Source organism: Peromyscus leucopus, chromosome 1 (genome assembly GCF_004664715.2).
Source record: "Peromyscus leucopus breed LL Stock chromosome 1, UCI_PerLeu_2.1, whole genome shotgun sequence".
Classification (NCBI taxonomy): domain Eukaryota; kingdom Metazoa; phylum Chordata; class Mammalia; order Rodentia; family Cricetidae; genus Peromyscus; species Peromyscus leucopus.
In genome coordinates, this window is record NC_051063.1 from 112,922,946 (window position 1) to 112,944,651 (window position 21,706).

The 21,706-nt window shown below is 36.9% G+C and overlaps 1 protein-coding gene across 23 annotated transcripts in view; it reads right to left on the reverse strand.

The window, feature by feature from the left end:
• Nucleotides 1-21,706, reverse strand: part of Dlg2 (discs large MAGUK scaffold protein 2) — a 1,876,145-nt gene that overhangs the window by 464,981 nt on the left and 1,389,458 nt on the right. For all 23 annotated transcript variants that reach the window (XM_037207364.1, XM_037206918.1, XM_037206903.1 and 20 more), the window contains one exon: nt 5,886-6,022. In XM_037207364.1, the coding sequence (XP_037063259.1) occupies nt 5,886-6,022 (137 nt within the window). The remainder of the gene's footprint in view (nt 1-5,885; nt 6,023-21,706) is intronic.

Sequence of the window (21,706 nt, forward strand, 5' to 3'; positions counted from 1 at the left end):
CAAGCCACAAGGAGCAAGCTAGTAAGAAGCACTCCTCCATGGCCTTTGCTTCTGTTCCTGCCCCCAGTTTTCCAACATGTTCCACTTTCCCCTGGGATGGAGTGTGCAACATGAAAGTTGCAGGAACGCTATAAGATGAAATAAACCCTTCCCTCCCTAAGTTGTTTTAGGTCCTCAAATAGCAACAGAAATCACAATTAAACATATATATGCCACTCAAACATATCTGAATCCATTTGAGGCAACTTCTTGTTGCTTTCCTAGTGGGGTGGGCTAGTAAAATAGGTTTAGGCCTAGGCATATAGCTCAGTATTGCAAATACTTGACTTTTATATACAAAGCCCTGTGTTCAATCCTTACCACCATAAAACAAACAAGGAAACAAATTAATGTTTAATTTTTATAAAACTAGTAAGTAGTATGTGGAGAGGCTAAATCTATTAGCAGTGATAGATCAGTGCTTGGATTTTGAAGGACACCACACTACTGAAGTAGGATACAGTAGCTTAGTGGTAGAGTAGTTGCATAGTATCCACAGGCCTTGGTCAAGTCCCCAGGACTACAATTAACAATGATAATGATATTTTTGAATAGCGTATGCTAACTGTAGAGAAAGATATACATAAACAAGGTTAATACCCTGAATATAAGAAAAATAAAAAGAAATCAAAAGGAAAGATTTAATCCTTGAATAAACTAAACCAATGCAGTTGTGCTGACATAATTTATTGCATTCAAGATAAACTAGAAGAGAGCCCAAGTAGTAATTATCCAGAATTTTCTTGCTTTTGAAAGTGCTTCTAACAGTAGCGGACAGAATGTGAGGGGTGAACTACTCCAGATGCCTTCCAGGTGGCTGCAGGAGATTACTCAGTAAAAGCACTGCTCTGCAATGTGACCACCAGCACCAGGGCCACCCTCAGGAAAGCAGTGACATCAGAGGAGACGGCTCCTGTAGTATTAGGTCAAGGTCATGTTGGTTCTTGCCTAGGTCCCATGAGAGAATCATTTGGAAACTAAAACCCAAATGAATATGACTCCTACCTCAAGGTTCTAATTTGCTTATTTGGGATTGATTGAGAATGGGCTATTCACCATGTTCAAAAGCCAACCATAAAATTCTAGGGTACAAATGGGACTGAGAACCAGAGGCATCAAATAAACTGGTGAAGGGAGTTGGACTTCAGGGCGTCATTCCTTAGGTCTTCATCTAATCTCACAATTGACTAGTTACACAGTATTGGGAATTCTCTGAACTCCAACTGAGGATAGTGTGGCAAGTGCCCTGACTACCTCCTAAGGGTAAGTGTAAGGAGTATGTGAGTTTCTCTATGCACGGTTTTAGCTGTGGAAATATGGAAGTGTCATGCTGGTGGAAGACTACAATTCATGGTCTTATCTAAGGTAGATTCCTACCACCTGTGAACGTCCTGTTTCTCAATCAGAGAATTTTAATATATTTGCATTGTCTTTGATATGATACCTTTTGTTACTGATGTTTGAATAAAACCAGACAGCCACCAAAAGTTAATCTAAGTCCTCACAACCAGTATTTACTCAGAAAACAGTATTGTTCCTTGTTCCATTTCCCTAACCCGTCTGCTATCTTTACTTCATCTTTAGCTTAAGAATAAAACTAAGGTGCTCTTACTCATAACATATCCCAGAGTATGCTCCACTGCTCCACTGAACTCTAGTTGGGTCTTTTATAAGTATCATTTTAACAAAAGTATTCCATGATAAAAAGGTTGAAAATTATAGAGTAAATGAAAACATTTCCTTATTAGAGAACTTCACAGATCTTTAATATGCTTTTTATATGTTGATTTTCATATGTTCATAATATCACTTTATATGTTCTGTTTAAATATTGCTTTTTAAATGTTCATTGAGGAGCTACAGTAGGGTCACACACAAGTTTCAGAATTTCTGAACCTATTCTGGTTTTAGATTCCTTTAAAATAACAAAGGGACAAGACTAGCATTTAAAAACATATACTGGGAAATGCTAATCTAAGGTAATGATACTATGGTAAAGAGACAAAACAACAACAACAAAAAAGGACCACAGATGTACTTGGCTTGCCTAAAGTGATTTGGTGGAATTAGTGGGTATGCCTGTGACTAGACAGAGTTCTGCAAAGTCTGGTCCCAGCATTTTCCCACTTGACTTCAATGCCTTTGTCATCCTTCCCTCCATTTACTACTTCCCTTTTAAGGAAGGAGATGAATTTATTCTCTGCAAAAGTGTATAAATTCTCTTACTGACATTTTTTCATTTAAATGTCAAGCAGAGGTTATAAGGGGGAAAGTGTAAGATTTCAAACCTTAAATTATATCATGACAAGGAGCTTGACAACCAACAACTAATGTTACTGCTGTAAAAATGATAAATGATCCCAGATTTAAAGTTCTGGTATTATACAGAAAAGGTAAAAACGATCACATTTCTATAAACTATTTGGCTCTGAGGAGCATCTTGCTAAGGCTTAAGAAGAAACAGTGTATGGAAATATATAAAAGATTTTTTTTTTTTAAAAAGAAGAAGCCAAAACTTCAATGTTGCCAACTTTCGACCATCTGTCTCAAGATATTCAAGACTGAGTAGTAATCCCTTCACTTAGACTTTACCAGTAGTTACCAGTATTATCCACAAACATCTGTCACTGGCATTCAACTGAACAGACAAAAGAATCTAATAATTATAGCAAAAGACATTAAAAATATTAAATGGAGAAACACAATCTATACCAAGTATTTGGGTGACGACCATGGAACATGAGAGTGGCAGCTGTATCACTTTATCACTCATTTTAGACACTGGAAACTTGTTGCAAAGGGACAGTAGAATTCTTACTTTAGCATAATTTGTGCAAAGCTTGGATCTTCAAAAGTGGAGAAGAAAATAGGAAGGAACCTAAAGATATTTTAAGTGAAATTTATTCATAAAGAATATAAATGAATATGTGGTAACATCTACTTCAAAAATGAGAAAAGAATGTGTCAAACATCTTAAAAAACTGGGTAGTGAAAATATGGCAATACAAACTTGTAGATATATATGGAAGAGGGACTAATCCTTGTCATTTTTATGGGGAGGACTATGAGTAAAGGGAGAAAATTATACAAAATAAATTTCAATGTAATGAGAAAAAATATACAATGGTGGTTAGAATCTGGCAGGCATTTTTGGGCAAGTATTAAATTCTCCACTCTTAGGGACTCTTATCAGAAGTGAAATATCACTTCACACGGTTGCTATTCTGTGAGATTCTGAATTCTGAAATGTAAAACCTTCCTGACAAGGAAAGTGCACTCTACATTCCATGAATCAGGAGATGCCCAACATGCAGTCATCATAGTTGTGAAGCCAAAGGTGATATTATTAAGACTATGCTTGCCTCCAGTGGGACGAGGGATGAGAGGGGGATCTGTGATTGGTATGTAAAATGAATGAAAAAATATTTTTAATTAATTGATTTATTGTGCATTAGTGTTTTGCCTGTGTGAGGGTATCAGTTCCCTAGAACTGGAGTTACAGACAGTTGTGAGCTGCCATGTAGGTGCTAGGAATTGAACCCAGGTCCTTTGGAAGAACAATCAGTACTCTTAGCCACTAGGCCATCACTCCAGCCCGAAAAATTTCTTAAATTGAAAAAAAATAAGCCGGGCAGTGGTGGCGCACACCTTTAATCCCAGCACTCAGGAGGCAGAGGCAGGTGGATCTTTGTGAGTTCAAGGCCAGCCTGGTCTACAGAGCAAGATCCAGGAAAGGCACAATACCACACAGAGAAACCCTGTCTCAAAAAACCAAAAAACCCAAAACAAACAAAAAAGAATAAATGCTATTAAGTTTTAATAGATTATTATTTTCTATTGTACCAAGAGTTTTAAAAGTAAATAAAAAAATTATGCTCTTGCAAGGCTGCAGTCTCACTTAGGGGAAGTGATTGGAGACTTACAGAACTGTGACCATGTAACCACAAAAGTCTAAGAAAATTAATAGGAGTTTAATATAAACTAATTTGTTGCCATTCTCAGGATTTTGCTAAGCATGCTCTTTGATTGAACCATAGCCCGACATAAAGTTTCTTTTTGGGGCCAGTAGTTAAAACACTCTGAGTGGATAACATATTGGGGTATGTTTTCCTAAGGACTGAAAGAAGGAATGAGGATAAACAGCTTCAGAAAGAATGGCATATTTAGAGAAAAATGTGCAGTGTGCTGCAGCTGGTAAGTCACAGAGTCTAAGTCATGTGCACTTCCTTTTGGGGGAGAAACAGGAAGAGCAGGAAAAATAGATATTATTAGTAGGTGCTAACCAGAGTGATGGGAGAGCAGTAACAGATATTTTGGGGGCTGAAGTAAAATAATTGGTGTTCAGGGTAGCTTCACTAATTTTTTTGTTTGTTTATTGTTTCTAACTCAGGCTCAGTTTCTTTTTCTTTCAGAATAATGTAAAGTGAGCCATTTTCTTTCATTCCCAGATTCCACTTGCTAGTTGTCTCGGAAGCACTAATAATGGTTTTCCTTATATAGGACAGAAGCGACCTATCATTGTTGAAGATTCATTTTCTTAAAAACATTCATTCCTTAAATCTTAAAACAGTGAAGAATTATGTCACAGCTATTTTTTTTTGAAATCATGCTATTTACAATGAATATAAAAATTATCATGGAAAAATACCATAGTATCTGAAAAATTCTTTTGGGTGTAGAGGCCTTTTTTTCTTAGAATTTGAAAATAAGTCTACAGATTTAGGCATGACTTGAAGAAATCAGCAGACAGATGTAGCATAATTTCATAATAGCATCAGGTGAAGGAATGCTGGAAAAGTTACATCTAACCTTTTTGTATGTCAAAGGTGAAGCCTTTCCTAAGGCAAGCATTATTTAAAAATGAAAGTTTCTGCTTCATTTTCAATGTAGAATGTATAGAAGATGGTTTCACACTTTATTCTAATGTCAATATTTCAAGTAATAAAATTTATATTATGGACAAAAGTTATTCATATCTCAAGTGCCTAAAAAATTTTTTTGGTTGAAAAGGCAACATCACAAGATCAACTTTTATTTTCAAAGCATACAAAGAAATAAGTTTCATTGCTTCTTAAGAATGAAAATAGTGATGACTTTAGACAGTCAAGAAGTTGGAAATTTTGAGTTGCAAGTTTGATATTGGTATGTTTCTTTCTTGTTTCTTTTTCTTTTCTTTTCTTTTCTTTTCTTTTTTTTTTTTTTACCAAGTCAGGAAACCATTGCTCATGGAAACCAATTGATTTGAGAACAGGCTAAAGAGATGGGAGGGATAATTATCTCCTTAATGAGAAAATGCATTTATCCTTCCCAATGGTCCTTCCCATGTTGCAGTAGCTCATGGAGTCCCCATCATGTTGCACTGTGAAGTCTGCCTGCTTTTCCTTTTTCCATCTTTATATCTTGGGTTCTTTTAGATACTGAACAAGTGCCTGAGCATGCTTTCCATTCTTTCTCTGAAGCTCCTGTTTCCTTTCTTCAGGATCGCTGCTTGCTGACCTCCATTGCTGAACGGGTATGTACTGAAGGTTAAATGCGTTGTCAAAGGCGGGTCCCTAATCTGACAAGACTGCTAGCCAAGGAGAAGAAAAAAGAATGCATCTTTCTGTCACCAAAAGCCCACTGAAAGGGCCTGTGAGACACAATCAGATGGTGGCCATCTGCAAACCTGGAGGAGTACCCTCCTCAAAATGAAATAACAGTGTTTGGAATTCTGAGGAAATACATTTCTGCTGTTTAAGCCGTCTAGTCTAGAGTATTTTGTTATAGCTTTCCAAACTAAGACAGCCACACAGTGAGAAAGAAGAACCTTATACATCTGTGCCCAGGTTTGCTGGGGTCATACTCACCATTAGTAGTCTGTCTCCTACTTGCAACCTTCCATCCTTCTGTGCAGCTCCACCATCTATAATTTTGGTTACATAAATGCTGTTGTCTCCAGGAATGTGCTGGTTCCCCACACCTCCAGCAATACTGAAGCCTAAACCTAGGGGGAAAGAACAGAAAATGAAAAGCAAATGCAATTAGCTCTGTAACAACATCTGAAAATATTTTTAACTGGTTCATTTTTTTTCTAATAAATGGCAGCAAGGATTCTATTGAAATCAACTTTGGTATCTAAATATTTGAAGGGCTTATTGATTTGTGCTAATGAAGCAAAGATCATTTAGTCAATCATATGTGAATTTCAATTTTGTTCTATTTGAAGAATGGGCCCCTAACCACTACTGTTTTCCAATTAATGAGTTCCTGATAAGTAACTGGTCAGAACAAGGGTGCATCAAAGAATACTGTTCTTATCCTCTTTGAGGTAAGAGTTGTATTTTTGTGTTGAGGCAGGAGAAACACAGGTGCTGTTGTTGACTATACAGATCCCAGGGCTCATCCTCATGGTCATACTCTAGAACAGGAAGGAGATGCTTCCACTAATGTACTGGAAAAATCTCTTGATTCATGTCTTTCTTCGTTCTATTACTATAAACTCCATGAAACTATTTTCGCCTTGAAACATGGAATTCGGGGTAATCTAAATCTGTGTCCCCAGGCTGTTGCCATACATACTTGACTACAGAATAAACCACTTTTTATCCCCTTTGAGGTGAGAGTTATATAGTTATGTTGAGTCAGGAGGAACACAGGTGCAGTCCTTGATTGTATGGAGCCCAGGGCTCATCTTCATGTTCACTGTTATTCTAGCATAGAAAGAAGAACCACAATTATTTTGGGAGCAACTGGACACTCTTGATTGACATTTCAGGATGAAAACTATAGTTGGAAGGGTGTCATCTAGACTGAGATGAGCCAAGGATATACTGGATGTTTCTATGTCACTATTTCGGAAAGCTGATGAAAAATTGATGAAAGATGCCCTTTTTACATTTCTTCTTTGGCCATGTTGTCATATTTTTAAAATTCCTGGCCCCTATTAACTAACTGTTAGGTTACAAATGACTGAGGTGCCTATGTAACATATCATCACAGACACTGACCCAGGTTCTCCCTGCATCCCCCAGTTCCTACCTGTTACAAGGTCCTCCTGGCTGGCATACCCTGCCCCCTATCCTAAACTTCTCCAGCCCAGCGACCAGGCTACCCTTCCCCTATATGCCCTTCCCTATGTAATCCAGCCACTTTGGTTTCCCCTCTCTCTTTTGGACTCCCTGGCTGCTGCACCTGGTTCCCCTCTCTCCCCATCTCCCCACTTGCTCAGGGTCATGTCCACTCTGGACTCTCCCAGATTTCTCTGCCTCTGGCTCTGCTCTCCCTTTCATCTGAAATAAACTTTCTCCTCCACCACACCTAGGAAAAGTTATGGCCTTCCTTGTTATTGCTTTTTCCATTCACTAACTGGTAATGAAGCTATTGACAAAAAATGTGAATCACTTCTGTGTATGGCCTTATGAGCAAAAGTTCCCAGAAAAAAGCTGGATCTTTGAACAGAACCTTCTTCAAGATTAATTGAGTAAATCTTCAGTGACTGTGGAGGGATTTGGAATGATTCAAGTCTGAAGCCAAAACATCTTGAGTCCTCTTTAACCATCTCAATAGCCATTTATCGTCTTCCTCTGAACCTTATCTGACAGCTCTGTGACCATTAGGTAAACCATTTGGGATGTAGAAACAGACATTTGCTTTTGCTTGGTATGTGGTAACTTAGCAGACCACTACCTTATAGCAACTCCGAAGCTAAGAGGGTCATCAGATCGCACCCGAGGCCCATCACAGAGCTTTCCTGCTTTGCTGTAACCCATCTCCCCATGCTTCTACCAATGTATTTGAAAAGGGTCTTGATTTCTGACTTTCTTTGCCCTGTTAAAAAATCCATGAAATTGCTTCCATGTTGGGACAGGGAATTTGGGGTAACCTAAGTCTGTGTCTCCAGGCTATGCTCACTCATACTTGGCTACAGAACAAACCATTTATTATCCCCTTTGAAGTGAGAGTTGTGTTTTTGTGCTTAGAGTCTTAAGAATAAAAAACGACACCTTTACTCTACTTTTTATAATGAATGGCAGAATATAAGATCATTTTAAACATGGACATTTTATTTTAAGAGGTGAATTTTACTCTGGCTTGCAAAATGCTTATTTTTTAATTTAACCATGGAAGGATATAACAAGAGCTGAATTATCTACCGACTATAAAGTAGTTGAAAAGAAATGATTGATAGACCCTCTGAGGACATGATTCAGAAAGAGAATACTCAAAGTCCAGTGAAATTATACACAGAGTTTTATGTCTTTTTGGCTTAAGAAAAAAAAATTAAAAAACATACATTGAATAACTGGTTAAGCAGTCAAAATTTTTGGTACTTTATATATATAATAATGGAAAAATGATTTTATAAACATTAGCTCTATTTCATTATGCTTTTGATTATCAATACAGAGCAAATTAAATATATGCTCTTAAGACAATATAAATAATGGAAAAATGATGATTTAGTATGTTATCAAGTTACACCCTGGAATTATATTAAAAATGCAATGGTTTTGTTAAATGAACTATAATAGTTGTTAAAAAATGGAAAATGCATTCAAATTGATAGGGCAATTAAAATAAGTGTTATATAATTTCCTACTGAAGTGGGTAATTATTCTTCATTGATACTTTACCACCCCATAGAACCCTGAGTACATTTGTCTGCCTATGACTTAGAAGAATGTGTTTTCTAAGCAGTGACTAAAGAATAAATGAATTGTCTATAAACGGGCTTTTCCTATGAACTTTAAAATGTGCATTAGCTCATATTGTCCAAAATTGTAATTTCACTGGATAAATGAGCATAAGATGTTTTAAAAATATTTTTCTCAGCATTTGCACTGTCACATGAAGTCTACTGCATTTGTAGCACAACAGAGGTCATTCTAAATACTGTAAAGAAAAAGGTTAAACACATATCCAGGAACTCTGATTTACACCCACTAGATGAGCAATAAATGCCAGAGACAATCTTGGTTCCTGAGAGCTATGGAACACATTACCACCATAAAAAAGATTAAGTCCCACAAAGAGAATAACTATATAGTTGACATTTGAAATTGAAGACAGCACCAAGACCATGAAATCACTATGAATACTGTGCACATAAACACATCAGCTGAAAAACTGTTTCTTTCTTTCTTTCTTTTTTTGAGATAAGGTTTATATACTTTTTACCTAGTGACTCTACCCAAGGTGAAGCTAGGCATTTTTAGTACACATATTTCTGAGACCCAGAGAAAGTGTCTGGTGCCACACAACTAAATGTTTCTCTTATTTCAATGACATATGAATATATTTTAAACCAATCCATACTTAATATCAAAGAGTTTTCAGGTATTATTCTTTTCATGATTTTCATTTGTTCAGACAGGGCTTCACTGTGTTGTCCAGCCTGTCCTTGAACTCATGATCTCCCTGCCTCAGCCTTCAGGATACTGAAATGACAGGTATGCATACCATGCCTGTCCATATTCCAGATATTCAGTTCAACAGGGTATGTAATGTGAAACTTAGGTCTATATAATGCAAACAAGTTTACTTACATTCAGAAGTATCAATCTATGTTTTAAGATTGGATGCATTCCCATTCATTCATTTCATTCATCCACATATTCATTCAACCAACATCTCCTAAATATGTTCTGTGGTTTTCTTGGTTTTAGGGTCATATTTAGCACATGACAGCCTCAAACTCTTTATGAGGCTGGACTTGAATTCCTGATCTTTCTTTCTCTACCTCCTCAAACTAGGATTACAAGCATATATATCCATGCCCATCCATTCTATGCATTATGTCCATTGTGTGCAAGAAAGTCATTCTGCTATATTTATCTTGGCTACAAAAGACAGAAATTGGCTAGAGTATACTTCCTAAAGGCCTTATTCAAATATCAATCCCTCTAGAGGCCTGACTCTGATCTTTCTATTCAATATTGTCTTTTACTATATATTCTACTGTGATGGTTAGATTTCATTGTCCAGTTGATACAGTCTAGAATCACCTAGAAGGAGAGTCTCAGTGGGGAATTGTCTAGATAAGTCCCCCTTTGGCTGTGTTTGTGGGGCACTGTCTTGATTATGTTAATTGATGTAGAAAGAGTCAGTCTAAAGGTGGACAGTACCATTCCTTGGGGTTGGGATCTGGATTCTATACAAGGGGAGAAAGAGAGTTGAGCACAGCAGGCATGCATTCATTCTCTGCTCTCTGCTCTTGAACATGGATATAATGTAACCAGCTGCTTCAAGTTTCTGCCACATTGATCTCTCTGCAAAGATGAACTATAACCTGGAATTTTGAAGTGAATGAGACTTTCTCCTCTATGGTGCTTTTGTGGGGGGGGTTCTATCACAGTAACAGGAAAAGAAATGAATAAATATATCTACCCTATCACCATGCCTCACTTTCTATTTTCTCTTAGCATTTATTACCTTGCAATAAGTCACCTGTGTGGCTTCCCTTTTGTGAGACAGGCTCTGTCTGTGGCCAAGGCTGATCTTGGATTATTGGGCTCATACACTCCTCCTACCACAGCCCCCAAAACAGCTTTGTCTACAGTTATACACCGTCATATACCTTTTATGGTTTATCTTTTTGGTGAAAGTCCAAGCTCTTCAGTGCCATGGATTTTTGTTTTATATTGTATAATTAGAGAAAAGCTGGGCATGGAAGTTTCAACATGAATATATTCTTAGTGAGAGAAAGAACACATGATTCTAAAGGAGGGAGAGAGGCACAAATCTCTGAAAAAAAATCCTCCCTCTAAAGATGAGATTGTTGGCTTTGAGATAGTGAGGGGCAGAAAACTGCACAGTCAGTGGAACCAGGAAGTATGTGAGGCACTCCTCTGCTTTAGGAGAACTGAAATCAGCTTTCTCCCTTCAATCTGCCCGGAGTTTATGCCAATTGTAGAGCAGAGAAAGGGCAGCAGAAGAGCCAGCATCTCATCCCGAACTCTTTATCTAACAACTGTGGAAATTCATTTCTCAATTCTCTCATCTGAAATAAAAGAGTGGACATCTCTATGTCCTATAGAGATTGGCACATAATAGACTCCGGATAAATACAATCCCCTGCTTTCAACAAGCCCCCTAGGTTGGTGAGAATATCAGACACTTAAAATACTTTTGGCAGGATGTATACAATGGTGATAGAGGTATTGAGAGAGAGAGAGAAATCTTACTTCTGAAATGATCTGGAAAGGGACCAACAAAGGGTCTGCATTTCAGCTTCATCTGAGGTTGAAGGAGAATTCATAAAAGAGAATGCACTTTTGACACCAACTCTCCCTCTGGATTCCAGAGACACTCAATGACATGAACACACAACACCAATAAAACCCAGCTCTCCTGAACTCGATGCAGAAGCAAAACTGTTAGGAAAGCATGTATCTGTAGTGTGATAAACCACATCTACCAAGGTAGTACAATAAAATTATAAATATTTGAGTCAACAATGCCAAAAATGCCAAAAATCACTGTTTTTGGGAAATAAAACCTCTGATTGGTCACCATTTTTAAAAGAAGACTTCATTATAAGTATATAACTCTAGACCACTAAATTAGTCAAACATAAAATCAACTCAGTGAAAAGACTTAGAAGTGCTCACCATTATATTACCCACTGTGGGGACTTTGGTCATTAAAACAAAAACATTCCTATTTATGCTGGCTATATACAAAGCTAACACAGAAAAAAATCTACATAATCAAATCACAAAAGAAGGTAAAATTAACAGATCTTCCTGAGCTCTAATAAAGGATAAAGATATGCCTAACTCAAACAGTTAGTCCCCTAAATAACTAAAAACACGTTTGACAAATGTGGATATACCCATAAAATTTTAGGATTCTATCCGTTGTGTAAGGCTGGATTCACTCCATATTTTTGACGTATTCCTGAATTTATATCCTTGTGTTAGCACAGAAGCTGCAGGTACAGGAAAGGCACACAGAAGCTTGCTAATGCCTTTAATTGACCTGTTCCCATACAGAACGTTTTCTTCACTGTATAAATAGAGAAGTCAGTGAGTGGATCACTGTTCACGCTTTCAGCAGTTGTCTGCCTACACTGAGGGGGAGGTGTCGGTGAGAGGCGGGGGCTGAAGCTGACGTTTTGGCAGCATAAATTGATACTGTGGTTTAGAAGCTCAGAATAAAATGAAATACTTAAAAATGTCATATGATCACATTGTGCCCATACATTCCTTGTGGGTGTAAAGCACTGAGCTTTGTGATAGCTGAGAACCATTCAATAACTCGCTTCAACATCATTTTATGTGAGTTTACTGGGACAATCCTTGAGGGCTTCTCCAAACAATTTGATATTATTAAACAGCTTGGTTCTGTCACAGCTTACTTAGGATCTGCCAGTGAGGGTGTTTATTGCTTTGTAGAAAGCACTACAGATATTTTGCACATTCTGTCTATGTTTTTATTGAACAAGAAATACTGAATTGGTCCTAAACTCTGGCTGGCCTGTCTTAGAACACACCTATCCTCATGGGCAACTTAATATTTGAATGCACACATATGCCAGTTAAAATGAAAGAACCAAAAAAAAAAAAAAATCCAACCCGTGTGTCTGCTCAATACTGATAACAGACTATTTTGACATATCTTTACATTTAGAAAGAAAAACTGCTTAAAATAACCAGCTACGAGCCTTTTACTTTTATTTGTGAGATGACTGAATCCCTTTGGTCACAGTGGATCTTTGTAATTAAAAGTCAAAACCTATTTGCTTATTCTCTGGATGCTCTCTAGGTTCAAAGGACAAAGTTCTGGAGTTGAAAAAGTAGCCCTTTGAAAAATCTTTTTGGTGCTCAATACTCCTCACCGGGTCTCTCATAGATCACCAGTCAACTACTGCAGCCAATGCTGAAGGCTTTTCTCCTAGTCCCTATTGCATGAGACTCACCCATGCTTTCGGTGCATCACTTTCATGCCTGCTGCTTCCTGCCTCAAAGGAGTGAGCACATCCTGTTTTCTGAACCTAAATCTGCCCACCATAGGAAATTGCTTGCTTTTCCTTTATCCCCCTCCTCTGGGGTTGGCTATTCTTTCCTAGCTGAAAAGATACGTTCTTGAACTCATAACAGCCTTTCTTGTAACAGCAGAAGTTTGTGAACATTGATCTCTATATAGTTCCCAATGTCATTGATCATACCTAAAATCGCTTAATCTTATCTTCCTCATTTCATATGCCACGCTCTATGTCTATGGCATCCCTTAGGTTTGAACCACTTCTGTAAAAAGCCCCTGGCATGTGTTAGGGTGATTGTTTGGAAAGAGTTTTATTATGGATACAATTTAAGGTGAGATTAGACTGGATAGATATATGCCTTAGTCCAATGAACAATGTCTCGACAAAAAGAGGAGATCTGGACATGGAAACACACAGGAAGAATTCAAAGGATGACGGAAGTGGATATTGGAAGAACAGATTTGTAAACCAAGGCACAGCAAGTATTTTCAATGATCTTAAAAGTTGGGGAGACTGGAACATCTTCTCCTTCAGGGCCTTCTAAAAGGAATCAATTTGTTGACACCTCCATCTCAGCTCTGTAGCCTCAAGGCCTGTCAGAGAACATATTTGTGCTGTTTTAAACCATTCACTGTATACTGCTTTGTTGTGACAGGCCTAGGAAATGACTATAACTTCTGGTTTCCAGGGCTTGAGTGGTTATATTTATATACAGATGTTTCTTTTTAAACAAACATCTTACTGATACACTGCCATATACAAGTCACTTTATTATTATCCCCTCCTGTAGTGAGAGTGGCTGTGTCAACTATAAATGAGTTCCATTGGATGAGGAGCTCAGCCAGACTTTTCCTGCCTAAGTCCTGTAAATGCAATATTTTACATTTACTTTACTTTACATTTACTATACTGCCTGCAACATTGCTGATGAAGTTGACACTTGACTACCTTTCATAACATTGTCTTGCTTACCTGACATCGTTCCTTTCTTTAATGACTTATCTTACATATGCATTGTGTGTATGTAGGTGCCTCTGCCTGCCCATGTGTGCACATGAAGCACAGAGGAAGACATCAGGTATCCTTCTCTATGACTCTCTACCTTATTCTCCTACAGGGAATTTCCATGAACATGAAGCTTACCATTTGGGCTAGACCAGTTGTCCAGTGAACTCCTGAGATCTGCCCATCATCATCTCCAATATTAGGGTTACACACACACACACACACACACACACACACACACACACACACACAGAGAGAGAGAGAGAGAGAGAGAGAGAGAGAGAGAGAGAGAGAGAGAGAGAGAGAGAGAGAGAGAGAGTTCTCTGCTCTTTATAGATATGGTACTCATTCTTTTTACTCTTCCTTACTTTTCTGCTACTGAATTGTCCTCCAGGAAATCTGATCTTGGCTAGTGAGTTTTACATTGCTGAGCTCATTTTGGACATTTTCATGTGTCTTCCAGATTTTAATTTCCCCTTCTATCTAGTTTTAGTCAACTCTAACTTATAATTTATTTCCAAGTTGCATATAGGTAATACTAGTTTTCTATGACAGCCTTTTGTGCCCATATTTAATACAAGAAACAATCGGCTGCTCATGTGCCAAGTATCAGCTGGAACATCATGGCTGTGTTTGTGAACTTACTAGCTGTGGTTCTTGTTCTCAGGTACATTATTGTCTAGTGGAAGATAAAAGCCATACTTAGAAAGTAAAGACACAGAATAATAAATGCAAACTGGGAGAAAAAGTGACTATAGGGTCCTGTAAGTGGGATGCCTACCTTGGTTTGGAGATCAGGGTGGTTTATCTGTGGCTTATGGTATCCAGGCTGAGATGTAAGAGACGATGTGAATCAGGAAAACAAGGGCATGGGAAGAAACCATGCAGCAAAGAAACACAACTCAAGGATGTGAAATAGAGAGATACTAAGACTTACTCCCAAAATAGTCCAGGCAAGAAAATTTTAGGCAGAGTGCAAGCTCCTCCAAAAGAGGGGTCATATTTGCTCAGTTACTGATACAGTGGTTAACAACACCTTGTGACAAAAGAATGAATGGACACAGAAGGTCATAATCTCTACCACATGAGAAGTAAAAGAGGAAAGAATGCCAAAGGTAAATTTAGTAGCACGGAAAATAGAGGCATTAATAAATTAGCCTCTTATGTGTGTGCTGATAATTTTCTTTCTCTTCCTCCCCTCCTTAATAAATTGCATGATCCTACAGAGTAGGATGCATGATATAGACTATGTTGAGCATAGTTCTGGCATCTAGTGATTGTTGTAGATCAAATCTACTAAATCATTCATTGGGCAATTGGTCATATGTTATATATACATTTTTAAATATCAAGCATTCCACATTAACAAAGATACATATGTTAGTTTATTTCTTTATAATAAAAACTTTAGAATATGTATAGTAAGCACTTTTAACATGTCAATTACTATGATAGGTATTGGCAGAATTCATGAAAACTATGCTAACATCTTCCCTAAAGGAACAATATAAACGATCAATAAGAGACAAATTTAGCTTTTTTCTTACTCAGGGGATTATCATCTCTGACCAATTTTCTTTCACTATTATAAGTGAAACAGCCTGCATAGACCACAGATAATCAATTGCTCCTGGGACTTAGGACAGTGTGATTATATGCTCTGCTACTGATTCAGTCCATTTTATCATACCTGAAATGGCATACTCTCCAGTGTTACAGGATGAAAATACAACCTAGGTAATTAAGCCATGCCTCTATCTACTATCATATGAATGTGGGATTTACAGGTTAAAATAAGCTGCCATTTGCAAACCAAGCTCATTATAATTAATGTCCAACATTTTACAGACTAACATCGAGGCATCATGATACCAGCACACAAAGTAATAAAAATAACGTAGATTGTTACAAAGATATAAAGCCATTTCATATGTTAAAATTAGATGAGGATTTTCTGGTTGCTAGAAAGGTTGCTGTGGAAACCAAGTTGAAACACCTGAAAAGTACCTCGGAGCATCTTGGTTCATCTCCATCCACTAAGACAAAGCTCTGTTCAGTAACATTTTGTTTGCAAGGCCCTTCCTGATCTCCACTCTTGCAAACTACAAATACTCTGCATTGACTACATATCATGCCTTATATATCTTCTTCACTCTGGACTGTATTTCAGTTTGGTTTTGTTGCTGGAGCTTAAACCCAGTGACTCCTACTTGTTGGGTCAAAACTAATGGACACATTTGAAAGTCCCCATTGACTGAGGATCTGTGTGGGACAGGGGTAAGATCTTTAGGAACAGCACTGCACTCAGCTACACTTGCCTTGTCACAAAATGTCTCACTGTAACTGAAAACCTTCTGCAACAAACCCTTTAATCTGTACAGTGTACCTTACACAGACACTTGAGCAAAGGCTAATCTTACATTCTAACCAAGTTAGTTGTTTTTTTAAAAAAAATTTAAAACACGATCAAACACATTTAATGAAAACTTAAAACAGTATATTTTATAAAGTCTCTTTGTTTTCTACTCTGTGGGGCGATTTAATAAAATATGACATGGCTACTGTGTGGATGGGAAAAAAGATTAAAGGCACAACAGTATTTTTAGCTTTCTAAGCATCAGGTTTATCAGGAGAATATCAAGGAGGCTAAAAACTATTTCCTAAAATCATGGTGAGAACTATTATAATATATAAAAAAGTATCACAAAATACCACTAGTATACAAAGAGTATTCATTATCTTTTCCTTAGTTTCCAAAACTGTAATGAATTGAATATGATGATAATGCTTTGTAACTCCTACTCATTTATAATTGCATAAAATTTAGATAAGATAAAATATTAGCATATAAAATGAATTACCAGATATAAAATCATATCTAACCACTGGTCCATTACCTATCAGCTCATATTTTATTTCCCAGACTATCTTAAATATGATTGTATATTTTTACAACACATTTATCTCAAAGGAAAAAAGAGATGCATTATAGAGCTGGGTCGTTCCAGTCTCTTACTTCTTTTGTCTCTTTCTCAATGAATCTCCTCCACAGACTCTTTGCATTATTTAAGTCATGGGTTCTTTAATTTGTGAGGAGTCTCTGTGAAAATTCTGTTTGCCCATCAGATGAAATATAATTAACATTATCTATACAGTTAGAATGGCACCAGCTTGGACAGCCTTGTTCCAAAATACAGAAACTATGAATATATCTCAACAATTGACATAATTAGCCCAAATGTTTTTGAAGAAGTAGGTTCTGTAATTTTCAGATGTACATCTATTCAGATGGCTGTCAGCAGATGGATATCTAATCAGGATTTGGTTTAGTCAGTGCTCCAGAACATTCCCTACTCTCTAAAGGATTTTCAAGGACTTTCAATAAATGTATTGGAGAAGAGTAGGGGAAAAGGCATGTAATAATACTTAGAGGAAATCAGGTGTTAAAGCTCAGTCCTTTAACAGACTGGAAAAGAAAACAAGAAAAATACAAGTGAAATCAGATAAATTCACAGATTGTCAGAATTGAATTTGGTACTCTGAGTAAGGACAAATCAAGGTGTAACTAAGATTCAGGAAGAATGGGGATATATTGAAATAAGAAGCTCTAGAGTGATGTAGCTATGTTTAAGTGGACCACTTTGTTTTGAAGCAGCCACATGCAGCTTCCTGTGTTCATCTGCCATTCGTTGCTTATTGCTTCGAGTGGGAACAAACAGATGTATTTACCCTTCTGCGCTTGGGAAACATTACCCTCGATAAATATTTGCTGACAGAATGAGTAAGAAAGCAAGGCAGTGGCTGTAGGCTTAGCCACAGGGTTGTGTCATTGATTCCCTATTGAACAAGTTATCTTAAATTATTTGCAATTCTTTTTGTTTTCACATGTGGTATTGGAAATTGAATTCAGATCCTTCCTTGTACATGCTGGGGAAGTGTTCTACCACTAAGCTGCACACCCTACCTGAAAGTGCTTCTGATCATTCTACATCTTGACTAGAGTGTTTTATACTTTATTTTATATTAGTAGAAAAGTCATATACCCTTTAAGTCCTGACTCAGATATTTTGGGATATAATATGTTTACTAGATTTAAAAAGTTAAGAAAAACCCCTGCCACTGAGATTGTGAGTGTCATGTCAATTTGCATAATGGTGATCTTTTAGTTTTATTTCAATATCTACTTCTAAATCTGTAAGGATAATTTGGCAGTAAGCTGCAAAAATAAACTAAACCCAGAAGAACAACAATCCTATGGGCTTTACCTGGAAGTGAAAACATAGAGGAATAGCCAAAAACAAATAAAAAATTTAGTTCAATTCCTCATTCCATAATAAGTCTTCTATGGTTTGCACAGTGTGGATTTATTTTTATTTCCCTTCTTCAACTTTGGGGTTCGATAATTTGAAAAGATAATTTAGGTAAAAAGGAAAACCTGTTCTCCCCCACTCTTATCATGGATGAACTTCCTTCTAGGCATCCGTTGAGAGCAGTAAGTATCGAGGATCCTTTGGTGAGCCAGTGAACTGTGCAGTCCAGCTGGATATTGCAAGTGAAATTTGTAAAGGCTACTACTCCCTTTAGAAAATGAATATTATATGTGATAAAATTTGCAAGCCAGAATATAAATAGTTATATTTATTACTTACTAAATGTCAAGAACAAAGATGAACATATTTTATTTATTATGACTTATTTTATTAACCTCATTAAAAAAAGAGGTAGTAGAGATACTGTAGTAAATTACAAATAAGAACATAAAGAAGAAAGGATTTAAGTAATTTTTCTCAAGATCAGAGATGTAATGACCTGCAGGGCTGGGATGTAAATCTGAAAGTATCTAGAAATGAAAACTGTGCTTCTATCTACTCTTCCATTCTGTGTACTGTGTCCCAATTTAAAAATCTCTTAGACTATTCTGTCTACACACAAGAATACTAGCAATAGAAGTAACAGAAACCCTAAAAAAAATTCAAGTGAGGGCTATGAAAACACTAATCTTTCATGTACTAGGTTTTAGCTATAGCAGAACTGATCATCTTTCCCCTTAAATTATATAATCAAATAATTCAGTTTTTCCAAGGGACTTGGAATTAATCTAATTCCATTTTCACAACAATCAGGCTCCATTCCTCTTTGTAAATGGAATCCTTAACCCTCAGTAACCAAACCTAAGGTGCTCAGAGTCTAGGCTGTAAGATAACAAAATACAGCTAACTGCCAGATAACATTCCTGTAGGAACAGGAACATCATAGTGATCACATAATATTACTATACTGATACTGCCATTAACAGAAAACTGCCTTCTTCAATGGCATTAATAGTTGTAGCAGGCACCTCATTATTTTAACTAAGGACTTGTTGAATTAACTAAAATGCATCATTAAGGGAAGCTAATGTTCATGAGAAGAAAGCTTCATAGTGCTCCTCACACAAAGTGGAGTTGTACACTTACTAGTAGATTTTGTACCTACCAATAGGATGGTATGCTCAGCATTGTTACCTTAGTCATTCATCTCCTTTTGTTTGTTAATTATATGACCTGTTACATAAATAGGTCATTTGACTAAACATCTTATGATTTGATAAAATACCAATGTGAAAGAGTTATGTACAAAAACTACAAAGGGGAATGTTTTGAAAATGCTTCTTAAATAGATGATTTAAAATTGTGTCAAATTAATGTGGGCAAGACAAAAACAAAAGACAAATTACAAAGTTTATAAGTGAATACATTATTCCCCTAACATCTTTGATTTTGGGTATTGTTAGGTCTCAAACCTGGGACAAATGGCTGGGGTGCCTATTTAACATACTGAAGTGGACCTGGCTACCAGGTTTTCTAAGCATCTCTCAGTTCCTACCTGTTGAAGGTATGGCTGGTATATCCCACCACCCTAAACTTCTCCAGCCCAGGGGTTGGGCTGCCCTTCCCCCAGGTGCCCTTCCCTATATAATCTAACCATTTTGGTCTGGATCTCCCCTTGTCCCTCCTTCTCTTCTTCACGGAACCTGGCTCAGGGTCATGTTCACTCTGGATCTCCCAGATGTGTCTGCCTCTGTCTATGGTCTCCCTTTTATCTACAACAAACCTGCTCCTCCACCATACCTAGGAGCAGTCATGCCCTTCCTTTTTATTCACTTTTTTCATTCAGGTATATTATATGCATCAAAATGGAGACCTCTAAAAATGGGGATGATTTTAAAGAACTATTAGGCAACTTAATACATATTTTGAGTTTTAATGAAAGTAAAATGTTTAAGAAATCATTTAAACTGCCCATTTTTTTTTCTACAGATTTTTCTATAGATTACATAAAGGAGTTTGCAGTGACCACCATGTGCCAGGAATGGTTCTGAGAGCCTTTCATGCAGAGTTTTCTTTCATCCTTAGACAAACTATTATGCATATTGAACCAATTAGGAGACTTAGAGATGGTAAGTCCCACATTATCACAGGTGATAGCTGGGGAAGACAGAATTCCAACTGGCAAATGCACAGAAGCTCTGTGTCACTTTTCTTCTCAGCATCCAATGTGAAACCACCATGGTTCTTGAACAAGTACAAAACTTCATTCATTGTAAACCTAAACAGCATTCATTTCTTCAGTTAGTATTAAGGTAAGAAAGGCCAAGATTTGCATAATCTATCTCCACATGAAGATCTTTCCACTTCTCTTTGCCTCTTTGGAGAGGTGTAAAATATGTGTGTGTGTGAGCATGTGTGTGCACACGTACACTCATTCACACACACACACATCTTGCCAAAAACTTTTTCCCAAGAAAATCACTTTATATTATTTCTTTCTTGTATAATATTGCTCAATATTGAATTTTATCTGCTTAACCATTCAACTATCTATCGAATAAATATGTCAAACCACATTCTTCAGACACAATAAATAGTACATTTGTTTTATAAAAAGTTCAGAAGCAGAGCCAATTAGCTTAATTTATTCACACACAACTTTAATTGACCACCTAATATATGAAACAAGTGACATATAGAGTGACAGGTAAGCATTGAAATTCTGTAAATACGTAACTGACTTAACACTACCGATGCTAGGCACTGAAGCTTTATAGGGTACCTTCTCTATTGTCATGAGACCAGCACAATTTTCATTCCCATTTTACTGGCGAGTAAATGCAGGCACAAGAGATCAGAGAAATATTTCCATGATCATTCAGCATAAATGTAATAGAGTCAGATCTTTATAATATTGCCAGTTTTTAGAGGTCTCCACCATTTTATGTATAAGTAGTCTAAGTGTAGAGTGTACAGTTTTAATTACGATACTATGCTGCTTAAGAAAGAAAACAACAGAATAAATACACCGGATTTTGAGAGTATGTAAGAAAGTATCCCCCCACAAAGGAAGTACTGTTTCCTATTGGATTCTGAAGTAAGATTAGGATTTAATCCAGTCTTGGTATTGAAGGAAGTTCCAGACACAAAATCTGCCCCACAAAAAACAAAACTTGAACATGTGTAGAAGCTATATGGAAATAAACATAGAACAGGGCACTGAAGGGGAATAAGTTCATTATTTAGCAATGTAGAGATCTATTATCCCAAACTGGGAGGGACAGAGAGGAAAACTAACCATTGGATTTTACAGAGGCATATATACTTTTAAAAGTATATCAATAAGAATATCCTTCAAATGCACAAGTCATAATGCATAGTAATGCAT